The sequence below is a fragment of the Artemia sp. Qi Xiang Cuo genome, chromosome 2 (genome assembly GCF_049724085.1).
Source record: "Artemia sp. Qi Xiang Cuo chromosome 2, ASM4972408v1, whole genome shotgun sequence".
NCBI classification, from domain to species: domain Eukaryota; kingdom Metazoa; phylum Arthropoda; class Branchiopoda; order Anostraca; family Artemiidae; genus Artemia; species Artemia sp. Qi Xiang Cuo.
The window spans coordinates 16491731-16513827 of NC_142795.1; the positions used below are offsets into that span (position 1 = coordinate 16491731).

The following is a 22097-nucleotide window of genomic DNA, read 5'->3' on the forward strand; positions in this document are numbered from 1 at the left end:
AAAGTCTTGAAAGCTTATTATGTCAGATCTCAATGAACTATTTTTCTTCTTCTTATCCTTACTGATTGAAAATAACTACAGAAATGACAGACAATTTATCACTTTTGCTCCCTGTAAAAAGCGGTCTCTTTCTCTATCCCATTCACATATATTATTCCCATTCATTACATTAAAGAATAATACCACAGTTCAGATTCAGTCCCGGAAGAAGATTGATAACAATAGACCAATCAAACAACAAACGTTACAAGCAGACAAAATGAAATTAAACTGAAAATCCATTAATCGCATTTTTGGTAGCAGAAATTTGGTCATTCTACTGAAATTAAAAGTTGTTTTGCCCTTTTTAAGGAAAAAGTGGCCGTAAGTCAACTGCCTCCCTGTTCTCCTGGGAACCTCTTATGACACCGGATAAAAATTTGAGATAGCCATTTCATTCAAAATGATCAAAAGGTCCAATTTATGTGCCTCCAGGGGGGAGGGGCCAAAACCGTCAAAACAAAAATACGATACTTGTTATTTTATTAGATAGGCCGCTCAAGCTTCTGTTCAGAGTCATAAGACAAATAAAGTGTCACTAGGCAACTTTCATCGATATAACAACCGTCTTTGGGATTCTTTCCCCTATTTAAAAATTATTTAGGTTTTCCCACATTTCCCTTTTTTGGTTGAAAAAATAAATAAAAATTCACCTGTGCCCTAAAGAAATATCTACAAAAAGTATTAATCGAATAGCAAACACTACAATGGTGGTCTAATGACGTTCAGAATGATGTTAAGTCTCAGCGAATCGGTTGATGTATGAAGGATTTTGTCTTTTTCATAATGCCTGAATGAATTATAAAATAAAAAAGTTTCTACAGGATCTCCCTGAGATTAAAAAACAAACAAAAAAAAACAAGTTTTTTTTTAACTGAAAGTAAGGAGCGACATTAAAATTTAAAACGAACAGAAATTATTCCGTACATGAAAGGGGCTGTTTCTCCTCAACATCCCGCTCTTTATGCTAAAGTTTGATTCTTTCTCACAACTCTACTTTTTAAAACAATCACTCACTGCCTGTTTACCATTTCACTCACTGAACATTGTTTTCCCAATCAGTTTATCCCTCTATCTATCTGCAGTGTCACGGATATCGATAAAAAGAAGATGGATGAAAACATATTAATCGAATAACAAACATTACCAGGTTGACATAATGACGTTAAACTGACGTATAAATCGTGACAATCCCTCTCCTTAACAATGATGAATGTGACGGAAAGAAACGTTTTGCATCTGATTTGTAATGGTGCACCCACAGTAGAGAGTGGCAGTTTTATCACTTGACCAATGTGCGGCAGAGTAATCTAAAAAGAAAACAATTTGTTTAAAGAAAATAGGAAAACAAAAGCAATGTCAACTACCAACTTATTTATGAATATCCCCCTTGAGACTGAACTCGTGCAACAAGTTGCCGATGCAAATACAATGCGAGCACAGTCAGATCCAGCGTAAATTCCGAGAAAAGCCTGAAAACTACAAGAATCCTGGCAAGTTCAGCATTCGTACGACTAGACTGGCAGAGTTTAGTCTGGAGGTCAACCAATACTCACTCCAGCCGAAACTACGTTTATTCTGTATCCATGTTCTGTCTGGTTCTAACACAAGCGAAGACCTAGTGCCTAAAACATATTAGTGGGCACGAAAAACTTCTTCCTGCATTTGTATGAGACTGCCTGCCAAGGATACTTGACAGAAAGAATAACTAACATAAAAATTTTTCTACACACAACAGGAGGATTTAAGGCCTAATGCCAACTTTAAACAATAACACTTTACTTGACTTAGGTTACCTGTCGGGCACTGCTCGGCGTAGAGAGACGGTTGCCTCCTCCATCTGCTTTGGTCCAATGCCAGCGTTTGCACTTCGCTCGGTCTGATGTTTGCTATCGCCAGGAACTTGAACAGACTGTCGGACCATCGTTTCTTCAGTCGGCCGCGAGGTCGCTTCAGATAGGCTTTCATAGGGTCAAAGTCAAGGATCGTCTTTGCGGGTAAGTGCAGGGGCGTTCGAAGTAGGTGTCCGAACCATCGTAAGGTACGCTCCGATGCTTGGGTAGAAAACCAAGACTGCTTGGTGAGCTGCAGCAGCTTCTCATTACTCATGAAATCAAACCACCTTAGACCTTCGGTCCTTCTCAGGCTCTTTGTCTGGAATACATCGATGGTCTTTAGGGTTACGGTTGATGCTTACCATTTCTCAACTCCGTAAAGCATTACAGAACCGACGAGGTTTGAAATACGCAGTTTTGTTGAACGACTGGTGTTCGGTGTTTGGCAAAGGTAATGGTTCAGCCTGCCCATGTCAGAAGACGCTTTGGATATCCTTGCTTCAGCTCGGGGAAAAGTAAGCCATCTGAAGAAATTGTGGAGCCCAGATAGGTGAACCTTTGGACAACTTCAATTCTAGATGTCTTGTCTAGGCTAAAAGGAGAATTGACAGCAGGAGAAGACGGGTATATGGCCATAATTTTCGTTTCATCCCAGCTTATCTACAGTCCCACATTTGCGGTCTTTTAAGCAATAACATGTTTAATCCAAATGTTTTGAAAGCTAATCGGCGAATAGATACATTTAATCCCAAATTGGTTATATTTTTGGAGCACTAAAATACTTTAAGTTCTTAACTAAGTAAGCTTTAACATAAAAAGTGTCCTCTCCCCAACGTGTGTCCCAAAACCAAACCATGTATCAAAATCCTGCAGACAATAAAAGATCCCAGCAGTGTTACAATAGTTTTGAACTGAAATGTGGACAGCTATTTGTCAGCAACAACAATGGTAGACAGAAATATCGTTAACATAATATTTGGTGAAGTAAATACAAACGCAAAGTAGATTATTCATTACAAATTGAAAATAATGAATCGGAAGAGTAAGAAGGAGAGAGGGAGAGCCACAGCACCAAGTAGGAAATAGATAATAAAGATGGTAGTGTAGGGCTGAAAAATATACTATTTTATTTTTATCCAAATAGTATAGAATTAAAAAAGATAAACAATAAATAAGGACTAGTCATCCTCAGTCCCTGACTGAATTTAGAATAATTTTTAGACAGCATCAAGATGGACAAGAACATAAATAATACTATAATTCAATATTGAGAAGGTCATATTTTCTTTTTCTTAATAAATTCAATTCAAATGCAATAAAATTCAATTCAATATTACTTAGATTTTAAGGCAAATCTTAGGTTTATATATATTTTCGGGTTATATGTATATTGATGTAATTTTTTTTCATATAGAATTTTCATTAACATCACAGAAACTTCACAACGTAAGGCGATATTTCTCCCATCTAGAAATGTCAGTTATAAATGCCACTGTATTTAGCTTGGCTCTTTTCATCGATTCATTCTCTCTCTCTTCATTAACATAATCATCAAAATCTCTAAATTCTCTGCTTGAAGCCATACTTTACAACAAGTTGGAGTCTTATTAGTATCAACTATGAAAATGTCCATTTTGAATTATGCTGGGGCGACCACAAAATTTGAACTCATATTCTGACGCTAAATCTTAACAGGTGTTTTACGTATTTCTTAACTCAAGCAACTGTCTGTTATTGGTACATGTTGCTTAGATAAAGTGTTAAAGTGGCCCTCACAACTTTTCGGCTTGGGCTCAGGCCTTTGGCCTAACACATGGGCCCTTGCTTCGCTCTGGGGCTATTGACCCTCCTGCTCAAGTTTTTGGATGTTCGCAAATAAGACTTGGCAGGGTCTATTTTGCCTCCCTCAAAAACGGCAGTCGAAATCGGAATAATGCCTTTTTTTTAAAAAGCATTGGGCTTACAGCTGTTTTGACGCTAGTGTCGAATGATGCAAATAAGCGGTGTTAGCTGTTAGAGTAGGAAAAATATAGATAGCGCTTTAAAACATAGGCATGCCGTAAAAGAAAAAGCATGTCTTAAATGTCATAGTGTAACAGGAGACTAAAAACGCTGTTCCTGGGAATTTTTTTTGCAAATTTAAAGCTAGAAAATCGACAAAAGCAACATCATATAGCTGAATAATTTGGCTTCATTGTGGTATATAGTGGAAGCATAGTCTATTAGCTGCGCTAGGGTTACCTATCACTTCTCGGCCGCCTTTGCAAGAGAGTAAAACACAGTGATTTTAACGGCAGGAGGATTTGTGTTTGCCACACACATTTACAGCGAGCATTTTCTAGAGAAGAAGAGATTTTGATATGCTCTCCATTAAAAGAAAAGATTAAATGGTATTTAACTACAGTCCTGGAAGTTAGTTTAAAAAAAAATTGTTTCAATGAATAGCTGACAGACTGGCACGGACGCAGGGGGTTGGCTATCACGTGCGAGAGCACCCCCCCCCCCCAAAAAAAAAACAACTTCGAGATTCATACGATTTTCTAAATATTTTTAATATCCCCAACCCCCAACGTAAAACAAATCTTCCGTGTTTTGCAAAAGTAAGAAGCCAAAATACACTTTTTCAAAGAGCAACAAGCAACTAGGATCTGAGATGAAAATATACCGAAGAAATGCTACACATTCGGGAAAAGTATGAGAAACACATAAAAAAATCTAACTAAATTAGTGGAATGGTAGCTTTCTTGAAACATGAAAATACGAATCAAGAAACGAGCAACTGGGCAAGTTGACGAGAATCTCCATTTTTCTTTTCAGATAGCAAAGGATTTTGGCAACCAATAATAACTTTTATGGTCAGAAAAGAATAAATCGAACTCCAAAGCTCGCTAATGAGAAAAAACAAGCATTGCCATCTACATAAATTTAGTACGACCATACTAGAGACTGACAATGTCATCCGTATTGGCGATTAATATTTCAGACTAAACGACATCTTTTCATCCAGGACATAAATTTTAACGTTCTTTGCTCTGATTAGAAGTAATTTCGAAATAAAAAATATTGGCCCAAACCAAGGCACAAACCAAAAAATGTTTTTTTGACTCGTAAAAACGTAACAAAAATGGATATAAAGAAATTTTGTTTGCATTTTTTTATTTTTTGTGTGTGTGTACCCCCCCCCCTCCGAAAAAAAATCTTTGAGCAAACCCCCCCCCCCAAAAAAAAAAAAATTTCTGGGTACGGCCTTGGCACTAACAATGTGAATATGCCTGCTGCTTGTCAGTACACTGATCACAAACTTTTCAAAAACATAGTTTTTTCTTAAAAACGAAGACTTATTCTATATAGAAAAGCACCGTTTATATAAATACTATTCTCTTTTCCTAAACAACGTAGCACATTAACTGAGTAAAAAAAAATATGTATTTTTTTTCCTCGGTGCAAGTATGAATCAGAAAGAATTTTGAAATACGACTTAGTACTGACTTAAACCGGTACTGGTTCAAATCAGGTTTTTTTTTTCATAACTTTTGCTTCCAAAATATTGTTGAAAGAGCTACCTGTTCATAAAACAATGAACAACGAACGGCAAAATGAGATATATCTTTCTTCCATATATCCGAGCTCAGCGACAAAATGCCATCGATCGAAACAATGAGCATTTTTACGGTGAAAAATTCAGCTCGATAGCTTAGCAGAACACCTTATTAACAAAAACAAATCTTTATTTTATTTTCTACGGCTTCAATCCCTCGTAATGCAAAATTACGTATCTTTACGCTTCTTACTTGACAAAAAGCCTCCAGAAATAATAGACGTTAAATTTCACTAAAAATGTTTTATTTTGGCATATAACAGAAATAGTTAAAAGTATTTCTACAAAAAATGTTTTTATCCCGTTTTCTACAGCTTCAACACATCGGAATGTAAAAACAAAATACTTGTAACATGTTTATTTAGATATTTAAAGTGATGCACTAAAAGAATGTGGCCCAAGTTTCAAATAAAGTGCTTAATTTTGGCGAATAAATCTCAACAAAGCTCTCTAAAACAATATATTTATATTTATTAAAAATATATAGCCTTCAGTTGAAGTGACAACACTATTGAAAACCAAATTCAGCTAAATTTTTCATTGCAATGTCCTTTCGTCTCGCCCACCTTTTCTTCACTAAGAACATATTTGGAAATAATTGCTACGATCCATATTGACTAAACTGCGTCAAAATAAAATTTCTCCGCTAAATTAAAGATTTCTTCCTGAGAGCAAAATGATCCTTCTTGACGGAAATTATTCTATGAGGAAAATTGCCCTACGTGCGTCACAAGTTTTAACAGAGTTTGAAAAGTTGATATGTATTGCGTGGGCATAAAAATAATTATTCCTATGAGAAATTTTTAATTTTTCGCCAGCCTGCTTCACCCAATTTATCCCATATTTTGTAAATATGCTTAAATCTTGTTGCAATAAAATACTATGAAAAAAAATAACAGAACACGTTTGAGGGATTAAGCAACAACCAAAAGCAATGCACGCTAACAGAGCGGAATTCAAAATTCACAATTCACAGCATAAATTTTAGGCTCCAACTCAAAATTCTTTTTGCTACCCGAAGGCAGATATGCCAGAGGAAGACCTTAAAACAGATTTTGTCAACGCCCAGCAACAACTTACGACACTCCCATACCTCCTTACAACCGAAGCGGGAAGACATAGTCACGGTTGAAAGCTTCAGAGATGACAAGAGATTCGCCAGTGGAGACTCTACGTAGACACACTGGGTGTCTCAGGAAGTACACGAGGATCTAAGGTCTAAGATAATTGCATAAGTTATATCTCTTATTAATATATATCAAAGTTTCGAGCCTTTAGAAAACCAGTTAGCAGCAAAAAAAGTAGTTTAATTTAGGCTTTTCAACTTGTAAATACATTTTTGGGTATGGTAAAGTAAAACCTAAGGCACACAAAGAAGTTACAAGAAATTCTTGAGCAAAAAAAGTTTAGATTATATATTAAATAAAAAATACTTAAACTCGAACATACATTTCTGTATTACAAAAAATGAAGCTAGTATTGGTATCATTCGGGAAATTTTATCGCTTATTACTAAAGATCAATGTCTATGCCTTCAGAAAAGAGAAGAAGTATTTCGTTCTTTTTTTCTTTTTCTATTCACATTGATAAAAAACAACTATGGAATTAAGTGCATAATTGTAAATAGGTGCCCATTAAGCTCTAAGGAGCCCGTGCAGCTACATTAGACAAAAAATTATACTATAAAATGCACAACAAACAAGAATAAAGATAAAGCGAGAGACGATACACAGAGTTATTCAACTGTTACAATCTTATCTTGGCATAATCATTCTCCAAACTCAAAAAAGGAGATGTCGCAACACACATACATAAAACTATAACTTAACAAAAGTAATCGATAAAAAAGAAAGGGAGAGCAGGGGCAACGTCCACCCTCCCCCACCCCAGACCCTCTATTTTCTTGTATTTCTAGGCACTTCTTATTCAAACTATTAAATTGAACTTCTTTTTTTTTTAATACTGCTGCCTCTGGAATTTTTAGTTTTTGCCCCACTCCCCGCCCCCGAAAAGATTCCTGTTTTCATGGCTGTTGGAGAGCAAGTAATAACTATAGTTAGAACAACACATATTTCTTAGATTCTTTTTGAAAATAAAAAGGAATTTATTTCTTCCACCCTCATCCCTGGAATTTTTTTTTTGGGGGGGGGGGAGGGCTATTGTAAAACATTGTAACAGAATAAATGGGATATAATGTAGTAAATTAGGTGTCTGGCAACGATGTAGCAATCTGGACAATGTTAACACAAAGCAGACTAACCTAAAAGTAGAAGAACCTAAAAAATATTCTTAATTAGTTACTTACCCATGTTTCTTTCCTTGATTCAGCATCAACAAATATCAAATGCGTGGTTGTCAAATACAGAGTCCCAACCGGCGGTTTCTTTTTACCATTTCTAAGAACCAGTCGAACATTTTCTATCTAAAAAGGAGAAAACAGCCAATTAAAGGGACAGCCATTTTCTTCAAAGCTGTCAGAGACACATAGAGCAAATTAATTAATATAATGAGCAAAAAATACAATGACACAGTCTATGTTATTGTACATTTAAAAATGTGAATAGTATTTCGCGCCAAGTAATTATTTTTACCAAAACAAGCTCTCCATTCAACAGAGCCGTTCAGAGGCGAATCTGGCCAAGTTCGTAAGACAAACAGCGGAGAAAATTGTAAAAGAAGAGTCATTACTGATTTGATTTTAACACATCCATCATCTAAGGGTAGATTTTCTAATAGTGTGTTGGAATCAGGGAGTGTTCTAAAGTACATTTTAGAATGGAATTACTCAAAATGGATTCTCAAAAGACATTTAGTGTCTGATGGCAGCATAATGATTTTAAGCCGTTTCTAGGGGGTAATCCTCATTTTTTAGGGAGTTTAGTAGTGATTATACGAGTTAAGAGTCCATCAAGTCACTAATTGTGAACTTTTGGTTAAGCTCACGTGCAAAACCTCTAAAATTTAAAAATTTAGACTTGGTCGGGCTGGGTTATGAAATGCTCATAGATGCACATGCTCAAGCAAACAACGAATCGGTATCAATACGAGTCAGTCTTTTTTGTCAAAAAAGAATTAATCCCAGCCAAACCAACCCTTTATTAAAAATAAATAAATGAATAGCCACTGTAGGGATTTAATTAACAAAAAATGCATCAAAAAATCCCTTTAAGAATTTAAGCTAGTTGTAGTTACTCAACTAAGAGAGCTTTATATTAAAAGAAGAAAAAAAAATTGACGTTGTTTCCTGTAGAATTGAATCCTCTCATAGCAGGAGGATTTCAAACTCTCTTTACAATGGTAATACCCTAATTTTACTTATAGCCGGCTAACATGGCGTTCGAAAAGTTTTCCATATTTTGCATGCCACAAGAGTTGTGAAAGCTCAGACGAGAACTTTATTTTATAAACTACAAAAATTTCTTATGGCAAACAATTTAAATTCTTTTTGCAATCATTTGACTAATATTTTATGTTCTTCTGGCAATCATGTACATTCAGCTGACAAAATAGTTATCTTTTTCAAAAATGGTTTTGCTTCAAAATGTCACATTTTTTCTATTGAAAATTTTGCCTCGTTCTCTTCTGCTACAAGTCAACTTTGATGACTTTTTGAAGGTTAAGAAAAGTTTTAACTTTTTCGATTGTCAGAAAGTACTTTACAAGCCAATCGACAAAAATTTACTAATTTTATGAAGCACTTTAAGCACTCGATGGCGCCGTCTGAGCGGCCGATACTACTACCGTTGAGGGATGATTCCAGCAAAAATCTAGAATAGAGCGAATACAATGAGAGATTACCTTAGTTTTGCAGGTTTGTATGCACGCCAAGAACGTGTCCAGGATTTTTTTCAGGGGAGGGGGGTTACAAAAAAATTAAAACGAATAAAAATTTGTTTATATTCACCTTTGTTATGTTTTTACAAGTCGGACAAACATTTCGGGGGAGTGGTTCAAACCTCCTAGCCCCCCCCCCTGGATACGGCCTTGATGCACGCGTTTGTTTCTCTCCTTAGACATTATTTGTTGTTTTGTCAGTTCTAAAGAGTATCTCTGGGTTCGCACAGATACAATTTCACGCAAAAAAGCATACAGCAAGGAGTATAGTTAAAAAAAAATTATTAAAGATGGTTTGTACTATGAAATTATCTTTAGTTGTAAGATGTAATGCAATTATGCATGATAAGCATCCTGCTCACTGCAAACACCACTTGTGGTGTGGTGTGGATTTTTTTTTCCTGATCGTCTCAAAACTTACATCCTTGGGCTAAGAAGACTCCAATGCAGAAGGAAAAATACTGTCCCCCCAAAATGGGCACGACAAAGGGCCAAAAAACCTTTTCCTCGGTCGCTTCTCCTGGAAGGATTACCATAGAAACTAAGGAGGGCGCTCATTCAGTTTTAAATCAGAATTTTTAGTGACCTTTTTGAGAGCCAAAAGTGGTTTGAGGACAACTAGCGTCCCTCAGATGTCTTTTTCTGCCACCTTCCCCGTACGCTCCATGTAACTGGATCCAAATTTTAAGATAGTCATTTGGTCAAAAACACTGAAAGGGCTAATATGTATGCTTCCAGGGTCAACACAACTCCCACAGCCCCAGGAGCAATTGACATAAGTTATGTAAATTAGCATCTGTTCACATATGGAGTTCAGCAGAAAGCACTTAGTGACCGCTCACTAGGCCGAGAATCCCTACGTCTTTGAAGAAATATAAGGAATATATTTAAACATAAAGCCATTTAATTGCTACATTTTTATACCCTGTTGTTTTGACAGATTTAAAACTTTTTGTTTTTATATGGTTTGTGGTCACTTTTCTTATTTTATTTTTTTATATAAACACGATGTCCTCCCAAATGTCTAATTAGTATGACTAGAATATTTTCTATGTTTTGTAAGTTTGTTTAGTTTTGTTTTTTAGCAATTACCGCGAGTCATGGGGCTCAAACGCAGACAGTAGGCATATATATTGTTCAGATTTTTTTAGTTTCGATTACTACTGGCCCGAGTCGCTCTTTACTTACAGGTCGTTAGCACGAATTATTTGAAAAATAAAACAGTTTCTATAGAGATTATTATTTATTTATTTTTATTTGTGAATAACAAAATTAGATGTTAAAATGTAATCGGATATAAAATATTAGTATTTGATTATTACCAAGAAGGCAAGAAGCACTTACAAACCAGCACAAAAAATCCAACTTGATTGCGTGACCTTGCTTTTCCAATCCCTTCTTTCAAAGGACTTTCCAGTCAACAAATCTCAGGTTAGATTAAGAGAGAAACTTGGAGCTTTCAAAAGTTCCAACAGATACCTGTTGTCAGAAAATAAATCAAACAAAATTCGAATCAAGTTGTTGAAAGGCAATGTATTATCAAGGTTTCCTTCCCTTTCTAAACCAATACTGTTATAACAAGCGAGAGAATGAATAAATTGCAGGAAAGTTAAAATAAAAGAACTTTCTACAGGAACAATTTTAAGCGAAAAAAGATTATATTCACTTTCCCTTGAAAAGAAAAAAAAAACAGTTTACTTTCCAGCCTTTGCAAGTTAGACATTATTTTATATTCCTCATGCATTAGTGTTGGTATTTTGAAGCCCTGTATATATCCTAACTGCATCCAAATGGCAAATGACAACTATCAAATCGAAAAATCAAAAAGAACAAAATTGCCTCACCTAGGAAAATACCAATAAGTGCGAAAACCTGGAAACATGAGCCTCACAATGCATTTTTCTAAATATATGAAAATTGATTGATTTCAATTAACCTTTGCCAACTGTTTCTCAAATTTTAAGTGATTTAATCTCTTTACCTTATCCATTATTATAAAGTTTACGAGATCCAATACAATTTTTTTTTAATGAAATTCGAATCTAGAAAAAGAGTTAATAAATTTAAAAAGTAACAGACAAAAACACTGACGAAAAAGTGTGCCCTAAGAATTTTGCAATTTTGGAACAGCCAAAAAATAAACAAAAAAAACACAAAAAGTCGCGGTTTTGAGGGTTTCGGTCAGTATCAACCCAAGAGATCCTAAGTTGCATATTCAAAATTTAATAGGCTCAAGTCAGTATTTTCAAATATTAGTTCAATGAAGATCAAACAGTTTGTGCTACCGGACTGTAAGTAAAGAGCAGCCCCTGCCATAGTAGCAGTAACTCTAAAAAAAGGAATTTATAAATACCTAAAGGTACGCTCGTACCTACCGTATTGTATTTGAAAGATATGACCCTTTTAAATAATGGTTTATTCTAGCCATGAGGATTAGCTCTGTTGTACAAAATTCAGGTATATAGGCGGTTCCAGTCGGTACCAAGCCTAAGGGTCATTCAAAGTTTGATAATCATAATATCCACGCCTTTAAATATTAGTCCAATGAAGCTCTGTGAGCTATTTGCTTTACAAATTTTCAATAGAACTTCATGTTTTTTCAACTCAGCAAATTTCAATGATAGTCGATCAATTAAAAAAATGGGGATTGATTCCTTATAGTTTGTGCTTTCTCATGCATAAACTTCATTCGCAGCTGAAATTTATAGCCTTTATTATATTCTTTTTTTTGTTTTTGTAGCAACTGCTGCAATTGATTTTTTGTCAGAATTAGAAAAAAAGGTAAAAAAAAGTGAAAAGCATAATAAATCGAATTTACCTTCATTTCTTTGAACGTATGTATCTCTTCGAATGTCTTATCAACACTCTCATTAATCCAACTCATAACCCGACCATACATTGACGCCCTTAATGCCCTAAAATCAATACCGTCACTAGAGCTCATTTTACATTTACTAGGGCTATCGCCGTTAAGTAATGGTAATGACGCCCTTCTTTGAGTTAAGCCACTTGGTTCACTCTTGTCAATTATAGGTTCTAGAGCCGTATTTTCTAGCAGCTCCATCGCCTTTTTCACAGCGTCCCACATGACTGATTCACCAGACATTATATTTCAAATATACAAAACTAACTGATAGTTGAAAGCAGATGAATACAGTTTGTTTGACGAACAGATGCATATCCTTAACAATAACTTTTCATTTAGAAAGTTACCTTCGTTGGTTTGATAAAATAACTAAGTCACTTAAGTTTTATCAATAAATTAAACCATGCAAATGAAACAGAAGTATCCATTGCAGGAGAAACAACAAATACAACTGGTCTTGGAGAAGTTGAAAATCTACTTCTGTCTCTCTCCATTAATTCCCCTATTCGACTGGTTATCGACCTAGCAAGCGCAGCAACACTTGCTTGAGTAGCTTAGGGTTAGAATCTCCTGTGCAAGTCAGTTATGCCCTTTCAAATAAGGACTAGTGTTAGAGCTCTTGCAGTACGGTATATTGAAATAAAAGCAGAAACATCCATTGCAAGAGAAGAAGCACAACTGGCTCAGAAGAAACAGGGAATCTGCTTCTATATCTCTCCTCTGAATCCCCTAATCGATGAGAATTATCGACCTAGGAGACGTTGTAACGCTAGTTTAACTAAACGAGGGTGAAAACGTAACATAGAGTACTATATAAAATTCTAAAAGGTCTAGAATAAAAACAATGAATTGTGTCGACTTTATGCCATAATTTTCTCTGGTAGGGGTACTTCGTACATTTCAGGAAGGAGGATCTTAGGGACTCTACTAGGGTTGCTGTTCTCTAAACATTATCAGTTTCGTTGAAAAAAAAATCACACAAAGACAGTGATCTGCTTAGCGCGGGTACCAATCTCCTGATTCTCTGCTTTCGGCTGAGAGGGCTATAGCCTACGTGGTTGGCGATAAATAAATTGGCGGTAAAAAAAATACATCAGTGGTAAATAAATTAAAAAAAAACGGAAAAAGAGACGAATTAAACACCAAAAACTAAAAGATAAATATTGAAACAAAATAACGTCATTTAAAGAAAAGAAAAAAACTCTTTCCTTCATACAGATTCAACCGTCTATTGGAATTGAGGAATTATAGCTCACAATGTAAGCTTTTTTTCAATAAAATACTAAGCTATCTCTGTTTCCTAAATATAGAGCTTTGAGTACAAGCAATATGTCCACAGTGAACTTACAAAAATTTTAAATATCTCAAAGCGTTGAAAAGACTTATTTTGATGTACAAAAATGAAAAAAGGAATGAATCAATTTGACAACTAGGCTATATAATTTACCAAAAAGGTTTCAAGAAATCTTACAAGAGAGAAAACTTTAAAAAATACAGTAAAAAAAAGTAATTCCTGATTGTAATTCCTGCCAAAAGCAAAAACAGACGATTTGTACAAAACTTATAGAGAGAACTACTAAAAAATCATACAATTCCAGTAAGCATGCCCGGTTTCATGTCTAGAAACGCCTACATACATTTTGTGAGAACTTTAGCAGTTAAGTTTATTTAAAGGTACAATATAGCCTCGTTTATTACTGAATGCTTATCACTATTGAAGCAATGCCTCAGATCAACGGCTCCTTGAAAAATTATATTTGTTTTCAGTAAGTTCTTAGGCTGACTTCCGACCAAGCACACGGCCATGCAAAAGATGTCTAGTTTCCGAAAAGGGTGGATTATACGACAAATTATTGGATATTATGCAGAAAGTTCGTAAAAATCATATGATTTTCAGGATCATGTCTGGAACAGCATCCTTCATACATAACTGTGAGACAAGCCCTATTGGACAATGAAAATTATTTTTTACGCATATTTTTACTGTAAAACTTAAATGATTGGTATGTTCACGGTTTCTTTTAATAAATCCTAGCGGTATTGCTCTTTCCAATTTCTAAGGCAGTAATAGGGGGAATCCGTTTATAAGAAACCACGTAGTCCATGCACATGATTAACACTGTCAATTATGACTATTTGTTAGAGTAATGTAATCGTTTATTAAAAACACTCACGTAATTCATACAAAATAAGCAGTTAACCGTAAAAATAAGCAGTAAAATAATGTTACCAGCGAATATTTGCTTTAATTTCCTTCATTGTTTTTTAGCAATTTTTGTTAAAATTCATCATTATGAAACTTAAAACTTTAATTTTAAGATAGAGCCCAAGAAAGTAAACAAAATGTGTTTTGGCTCTCAAAAATATTCTAAAAACTGATTTTACAATGTAAATTTTCAGGTGATTTTATATTCAATCAATTTAGGATATTTTCAAAGAATCTGCAAATTTTTATTGGAAAGACTAACCTAAGATAAATACTGGTGTGAAAAGAGCTGTGGGGTCAGCATAACCTATTACATCAGATGGTTAGCTGTTCTACTACTACTTATGAAGCTTTAAAAAAATACATTTTTTTTAAAGCTTCATTAACTAAATTGAATCACTTTATGTTTGGTAAACAATAAAAACAATGTTATGTATAATTAATAATAAGTTAGTATAAAAGAGATTGGTTTGTCATTGTTTTTGCTAATGCAGGGGTGCCAGATGACTAAAAAAGTATATTATGATACCCTAATTTTCTAACTATCTGTGAGCCTTTGGATGTATATAGAGGGATGGTCAAGAAGAAGAAAGGAGGCGAAGCGGTAAAATTCTCTAGCCTTTAGTGATGGATTTCAGGTTAGGGTTTTTCTACAGCATTTTATCAAAACCCCACATTCACCACTCCACATTGGCAAAAACCCGAAAAGGAGCAACGGCCACCTAGCAGCTCCATGTACTAATTTACTCAACTATATTCTTCCTAACCTCACGACCTAGGATTGGTGCACCAAACAGTTCATCAATAGGGTTAATTTTTAAATTTACATCTAAGATTACATCTAGGGTTAGCATTTAAGTTTATTTACTTACTTACTTACTTACTCAAGCGCGATCTTGGGTAGGCGTTCGGGATTCATTCGTTTTACGTGGCCGAACCAGCACAGCTGCTGTTTTCGAATTTTGTTCCGGATAGTGTCTTGTGACTTCACCCTTCTTCGTTTCTGATATGGTCAGTATATTTGATCTTGGCTATCCAGCGCAGACATCTCATTTCGAACGCATGGAGGTTGCGCTCGTTTTCATCTTTTAATGTCCGGGTTTCACACCCATATAGAGCAATGGGTATGATCAGACCGTTGAATAGATGCACTTTCAGATGGCTCGAAAGGTGGTTAGATTTCCAGATTTTTGATAGTCTTTTGAAGCTGGAGCTAGCAAGACCGAGGCGGCGTTTATTGTCAACTGTGTGGCAGTTGTCAGCTGTTAAGAGACTGCCGTGGTAAAGACATTTATTGATTCTTTCCACTTGTTCACCGTCTATTACTATCGAGGGGGGGTTTGTTATCTCCTGTCGTGATGTGACTATGATTTTGGTCTTGTTTGCGTTAATCTGCATACCAGATGGCTTTGTTGCTTGGGAGACACAGTCAGCCTGTCTCTGGAGTTCTTGGGCGGTAGTGGACATCTGAACAATATCATCCGCATATGCTAGTTTGTCAATTAAGATTCCTCCTATTCTGACTCCATATTTCGACGGGTATCAGGGAGAGGATGGCATGCAGAAACAGGTTAAACAATTGCGGCGAGAGGATGCATCCTTGCAGGACCCTGGAAGTCGTTGGGAATTCATCAGTGGTCAGTATTTGACTTTTAAATTGGTTGTGACTTTAAATTTAAGTTTATTTGACCATACAATATACAGGTAGCCTCGTTCATTAGGCTTACCTCAGACCAAGCACATGGCCATGCACAGATATCTAGTTTCTGAAAAGGGTGATTATAGAAAAAATTATTCGACATTATGCAGGAAGTTCATAAAAATCATATTATCTCTAGGATCCACATGTAGAACAACGTCCTGCATACATAACTGCTTGAGACAAGTTCTCTTAGACATTGAAAATAATTTTGTATGTATATTTGTTACAGGATAATCTCAATGATAGGTATGTTCACGTTTTTCTTTTCTTATAAATCCTTGAATTTACCACATCAATGAGGTAAAATTATCTAACCTTTAGTTATGGATTACATTTTACGGTTTTGCCACAGCATTTTATCAAAAAACCACACTTACCACTCCACATTGGCAAAAACCCAAAAGGAACAACGGTTTTATTGGTACACGTACCAGCTCGACATACCAATTTACTCAAATATATCCTTCCTAGCTTCACCTAGGATTGGTGCACCAAACAGTTAATCACATCTAGGGTGGCTACCCTTACAAGCTACCAAATATCATTGTTAACCGAAATGGTGACATAAATGAAGGTCAACACGGAACCACTTACTAGTTTGCCTGGGGTTTCTTTGTTCGAGTGTTTACCCTTGTAATTTAGGTGAATTTATCAATTGAACATAGGATCCATCGTCTCTAGGCGTTTAGAGTAACATATTAAATATGCCATTATTTACCAAATCAATGTTAGAAAACTGTTTCAGTGGAATACCCTTTTAGGCAAAATTAGCCAATTTATAAATAGTTAACAAAATTATCAGTAAAAATAAGTAAAATAAAATATCTATATACGTATCCATAAAGGGGGTTGTGGGTAACCTCTCTAAGGTTGATATCAAGGATCAGAGGGAGAGGGGTAGCCCATAACCATCTTTACAGGCTTATTTATGCAAATTGAGGATCCCCACTTCACCATGCTATTTAGCATTATATCCACCATAGGAATCTGACTCCTTGTAGGGTGCATAGGCTTTCACAGCCCATACATTAGGGGATGTATCAGAGCTATTTCCTTAAGATAAAGAAATTAAAACATTAAAAAGAAAATTTGTATACTGAAATATTTTCAGGAGGGGGGGCTTCAGAGGATCTTTCTTCCTTCTATGTGCAATTATTCCGAGGGTGGTGCATACTTTAGAAACCTAAGGTTTAACCTTTTCTTTTACACTACCAACTTGTTAAAAGACACAGCAAAAAGCTGCATCTAGACTTGAACAAAGCCTAAGTGGATAATTTGGGAACCAACTAGACTTCTAAATTACTTCAATTTACAGGTTCTGAGCATTGCTTAGAATTCAATCTGTTTTGCATATTTGTAGGTTTTAGACATTCCTTCTGAAATACCCTATACAATCCTACCTCCCCTTAGCTTTTCCACTTCAGTTTCGTACTCCAGAACCTAACTTTATTATAATAGATAATAGAAAAGTGAAATTATTTACCTTTGGCGTTTTGATTAGTTCCATTCTACAACACTAATTAATAGAAACTTCTATGGAAATTCAAGCTTCAGCAGACATCAAAGAACTTTCTTCCAAAATGTTTCCTAGAAAAAAAAGAGTTCTATTGTTAAAACATGAAATTATTTCCAAATTTATTTTCATTCCTGGGAAAAGGCTAATATGCAAACAAAGGCTAAAATGCAACATCTAAGAAATAATATTTGCTCAAAGAAGGGTTTCTCCTCCTTGGAAGTAATCTGAGCAAACCCCTTCCTCCCCCCTCATTAGCAATATTTATAGGAAAACGTATCACTTCAGACTTTTGGATGTTTGTGCTTAAAACTCATCTGTAAGCCTTCAGATTTTTTTGTTGTTGTTGTTTTCTGTCCCCCAAAAAGCTGGGTGTATATGCAAATTGAACCCTGTAATCATACCCCTAATTAAAAAGCCTGTCCCATATCGTCATGATTTCACAAAGGAGCAAGATGTTCTGCTGATTAGTCTTTTTTTTCAATAATTCAGAAAAAAAAACCGGAAATAAATGTGAAACTGAATAGTGTAGTTTCAATTTAGTATACTGATGTGATGCACCATGTATGAGGAGACCCAACTCAGCCAATTGCAAACAAATACTAAAGTAGTTAGAACGGTAAAACGAAATGATACAATTTATCTTACTGATACAATTTTCAAACTAGAAAAATATTTTTCAAATTAGAATATGAAAAAAATATTCGAGGTAACGAAACTGTAAGTAAGGAGCTATGTCCAATAGAAACCAAAACTCTAAAAAAGGAATTTTTTAACACGTGATACATCAAAAGAATTTTCTTTTTATGCCTATTCCAAATATATAAAATTCATTTAGTTTAAGACTTTTAGAGGTTTGCAAGTTCAAGGTGCAGGAATAGGTTTGAAAATTAATGTTAAGAAGACTAAGTTGCTAAGGCTAAGAAAAAGTGATGAAAATGTAATGTTGAATAACGAGAAGATCGATCAAGTGGACAGCTTCACTTACCTAGGTACTATTGTTAATAAAGACGGTGGGAGCAGTGAAGATGTTAAAAGTAAAATAGTCAAGGTGCAGGGTGTTTTTCACAGTTTAAAAAAAGTTTGGAAGAAAAGGAAGATAAGTCTGCAAACCAAGATTAGAACATTGAAAGCTACAGTGATAACAGTGGTCAAATGTGTTCTGAAGCATGGGCACTCCAAGCTATAAGTCTGAGAAAATTTGCCTGGTTTTTGAAAAAGGGGAGAAGCACCTCCAAAAAGTCAAGAGATCTTAATGAAAATTACACCATCAGATTCAGTATATTTTAGAACCCTACTGAGAGGTTTTAAGCTCTTATCTACAAAAATAAAAAAAATACTTTTTTTTCTGCCAGAAGAAAGATGATGTATGAGTGTTTATTTGCTTTTTTTTTTTCCAAGGGTGATTGTATTGAACCGAAGCTTCTAGAAGATCAGGAGAGGCTCATTCAAATGGAACAAAAATTTCTAGTGCCCTTTTTAAGTTATCAAAAAGATTGGAGGGCAACTCGCCCCCCTCCACGCCCCTTTTTCCCTCAAATACATCTAACAAGATTTTAAGATAGTCATTAAGTTCAGCATAGTTGAAAGGTCCAATAACTGTGCCTTTTGGGATAACAAGACTCAGCATAGCCCCTGGGAAAATTACTGTAAGTTATACAACTTGTCCACTATTCACATATAATATTACTTATTGGAAAATGTACAGAATTTTTTCGGGGGGAGGGGGGAAGGCAAATATTCCGTGGGGAGGAAAATTTCCAAGAGAAATTTTACATGGAAGGGGGGGGTTCTTGGCATGATTTGAAAAATGACCAGAAAGTAAACAAAAGAAAAAAAGCTTTTTCAACTGAAAGTAAGGAGCAACATTAAAAGTTAAAACGAAAAGATATTATTAGGTATAGGAGGAGGGGGCTGCACCTTCCTCAACTGTCACTTGCTACATTAAAGCTTTTAGTGTTTTAAAAAAGCACTAAAAACATGTTCCAATTAAACAGCCCTTGTGTTACAGGGGTTAATCTTAAAGGATTGGGTCAAAAAGTCAAACTTTAGCACATAAAGCAAGGATTAAGGAAGGGGCAGCCCCCTCACATACGGAATCACTTCTGTTAGTTTTATGTTTTAATGTTACTCCTTACTTTCAGAAGAAAAAACTTATTTATTTAATTAATAACATAAATGGATTTCTTCAAAGAAGGTCAAAATAATGATAAAATCTGCTAAATCTTGTTCTGGAAATGTAAAGATTCTGCTGAATAGATTTAATTAGATGCTACATTAATTATTGACAAAAATTTTTTAAAACAACCAGTCATTCTATCTAATCAATTGGTCAAATCAAAGCAAAACAATGTTTTTTATTAGACCATTCTCTAAAAAAAACATCAAAGCAGTGTTACAATTTGGGCTTGGCTGGGTGAATAGATGTTACAATAACTACTACTAATGCTAACAGCTCCCAGAAACACCAACCCAACTAATACCAACACAGCTGCACATGTCACTCCTCCACTCCTATCTATTCTAAGTTTTGCCCTTCACCCCTCCTATGAAGTTTCAGTTTCCTGTAAATCCTTTTACTTGACCTCTTCTTAAACAATTTGGGTATGACCTGCTTTTGTTTTTCCCCAGATGAATGGTTAAATCACAATCTTTCATTCACCATCAACATTGCAATTACATATTATTCAGTTTCTAAAAAATCAGGCGAAGGCACAATATGTCATCCTTTATTCAAAAAATACAGCTTGGTCATCAAAATCTTTCTTTCATTATAGCAATAGAAATTGGAATCAAATCACATTTTTTGCAGAGCTTATTGTCTAATATATGGTTAGTTCCCGTCCGGAGATAGTTCCCATGCAATTTGGCGCATGATGAACGACCCTCCACGTGCTTCTGAATATCCGGCTAGCCACCGGGGAACCAAATGCACCTAGGGACGGTTGGATTGGCAGCCCTCCTCCCAAAACCCTTATCGCTACGAATGGAATCAGATATAATTCAGCCTTGGATATGTCTTCTCAAATCTCGCCTCGACCCCGGACCGCCCAAGGACAATCCCCTCTGAACATTGTTGACCAAGGTGGCACCAATGTGGCCACCTGGAACGTGCTGACGCTGAACCAACCCGGTTCGAAGCTTCTTTTAGCAAAAGAACTAAAAAAATATAAACTCACAATAGCTGGAGTCACCAAAACACACCTCCATGGACATTGTGAAGAGGACATAGGTGAAGTACGCACATTGCTGTGGTCTGGCGGTAGCCAAAGAAGAGGAGGCGTTGGCCTAGTACTGAACAGTGCTGCACGTAGGGCCCTCCTGTCATTCAAACCAGTATCGCCTAGACTCCTGACTACAAGACTGGATGGGAAGCATGGCAAAATAACTGTCATTACGTGCTATGCCCCCACAAACGACGCCGATGAAGAAGACAAAGACGATTTTATAACCTGCTTAGTTCTGAACTATCTTCTGCACCTCCCCATGACTACCTCCTCCTCCTAGGAGACTTGAATGCAAGTGTTTCAAACGAATCAGGCCTGTGGGATCTCGCTGTTGGACCTGTTACAGTGGATAGCCTAAACGATAATGGAGAGAGGCTGCTGAATTGTTGTCTGCCCACAATCTAACGATTGCGAACACATGGTTCCAGACACCAAATATAGCCAAGTACACCTGGTATAGCAATGATGGATCAACAAAGAAGATGCTCGACTACATCATCGTACGTCGACGATGGCTGTCGTCTGTCCAGAATTGCCGCACCTACCGTGGCGCTGAGCTCGGGAACACCGACCACCAGCTGGTAGCAGCCAAAATTAAGCTCCGCCTCAAAGCTATGAAGAACAGCCAGTCTTCTCGGAAAATTGATGCCGATCGCATCTAACAGGACCCCACTCTGGCTGAGCGGTACCATGTGGAGATATCCAACAGATTTGAGGTCCTCAGCCAATGCGATGCTAGTGAAGTTGCATGGAAGTCCTTCAAAGAGAACACTCTTGCGGCAGCAACTGATGTTGTTGGAATGAGGCAACGGAAGAAAAAGGACTGGATCAGTAATCACTCCCTTGCCATCATAGAGCTCAGGCAAGAAGCACGTCTTGGCGGGGACATGGCTACATACAGACTGCTAAACAAAGAGTGCAATTCCATGCTGCATAGAGACCACAAGGCTTTTATTGACAGCAAGGCATCCGAACTACAAGAGGCCACCAAGAAAAAGGACAGTGGAGCCACCTACAAGATTCTCCGTGCGCTGTCAGGTCAGCTCACTCAAACTACGTCATACCTTCGAAGCGCTAGCGGTGAGAATATCTACGACCAATCACAATGCCTCCGCCAGTGGGAGGACCACTTTGAGAAACTGCTCAACTCAGATCCACCAGATCAGACGGACCACGAGCTAGCGGCTGCTGCGGCTTCTACCATACCTGCTCCTGATGGTCCTGAATTTACAGTGGAGGAGATAAAAGCTGCCACCCGCAAGCTAAAGAATAACAAA

The 22097-nt window shown here is 36.2% G+C and overlaps 1 protein-coding gene across 4 annotated transcripts in view; it reads right to left on the minus strand.

The window, feature by feature from the left end:
* Mtmr6 (Myotubularin related protein 6) overlaps window positions 1–22097 on the minus strand; it is a 110561-nt gene that overhangs the window by 81866 nt on the left and 6598 nt on the right. For 2 of the 4 annotated variants that reach the window (XM_089099245.1, XM_089099260.1), the window contains exons 2-5: window positions 17564–17667; window positions 12125–12221; window positions 7778–7894; window positions 1187–1349 (exon numbers count right to left, since the gene is read on the minus strand). In XM_089099245.1, coding sequence (XP_088955371.1) covers window positions 1187–1349; window positions 7778–7894; window positions 12125–12205 — 361 coding nt within the window. In that variant the 5' untranslated portion in view covers window positions 12206–12221; window positions 17564–17667. Of the gene's footprint in view, window positions 1–1186; window positions 1350–7777; window positions 7895–12124; window positions 12714–17563; window positions 17668–22097 lie in introns of those variants that run through there. The other 2 variants (XM_089099237.1, XM_089099253.1) reach the window with 2 other exon arrangements.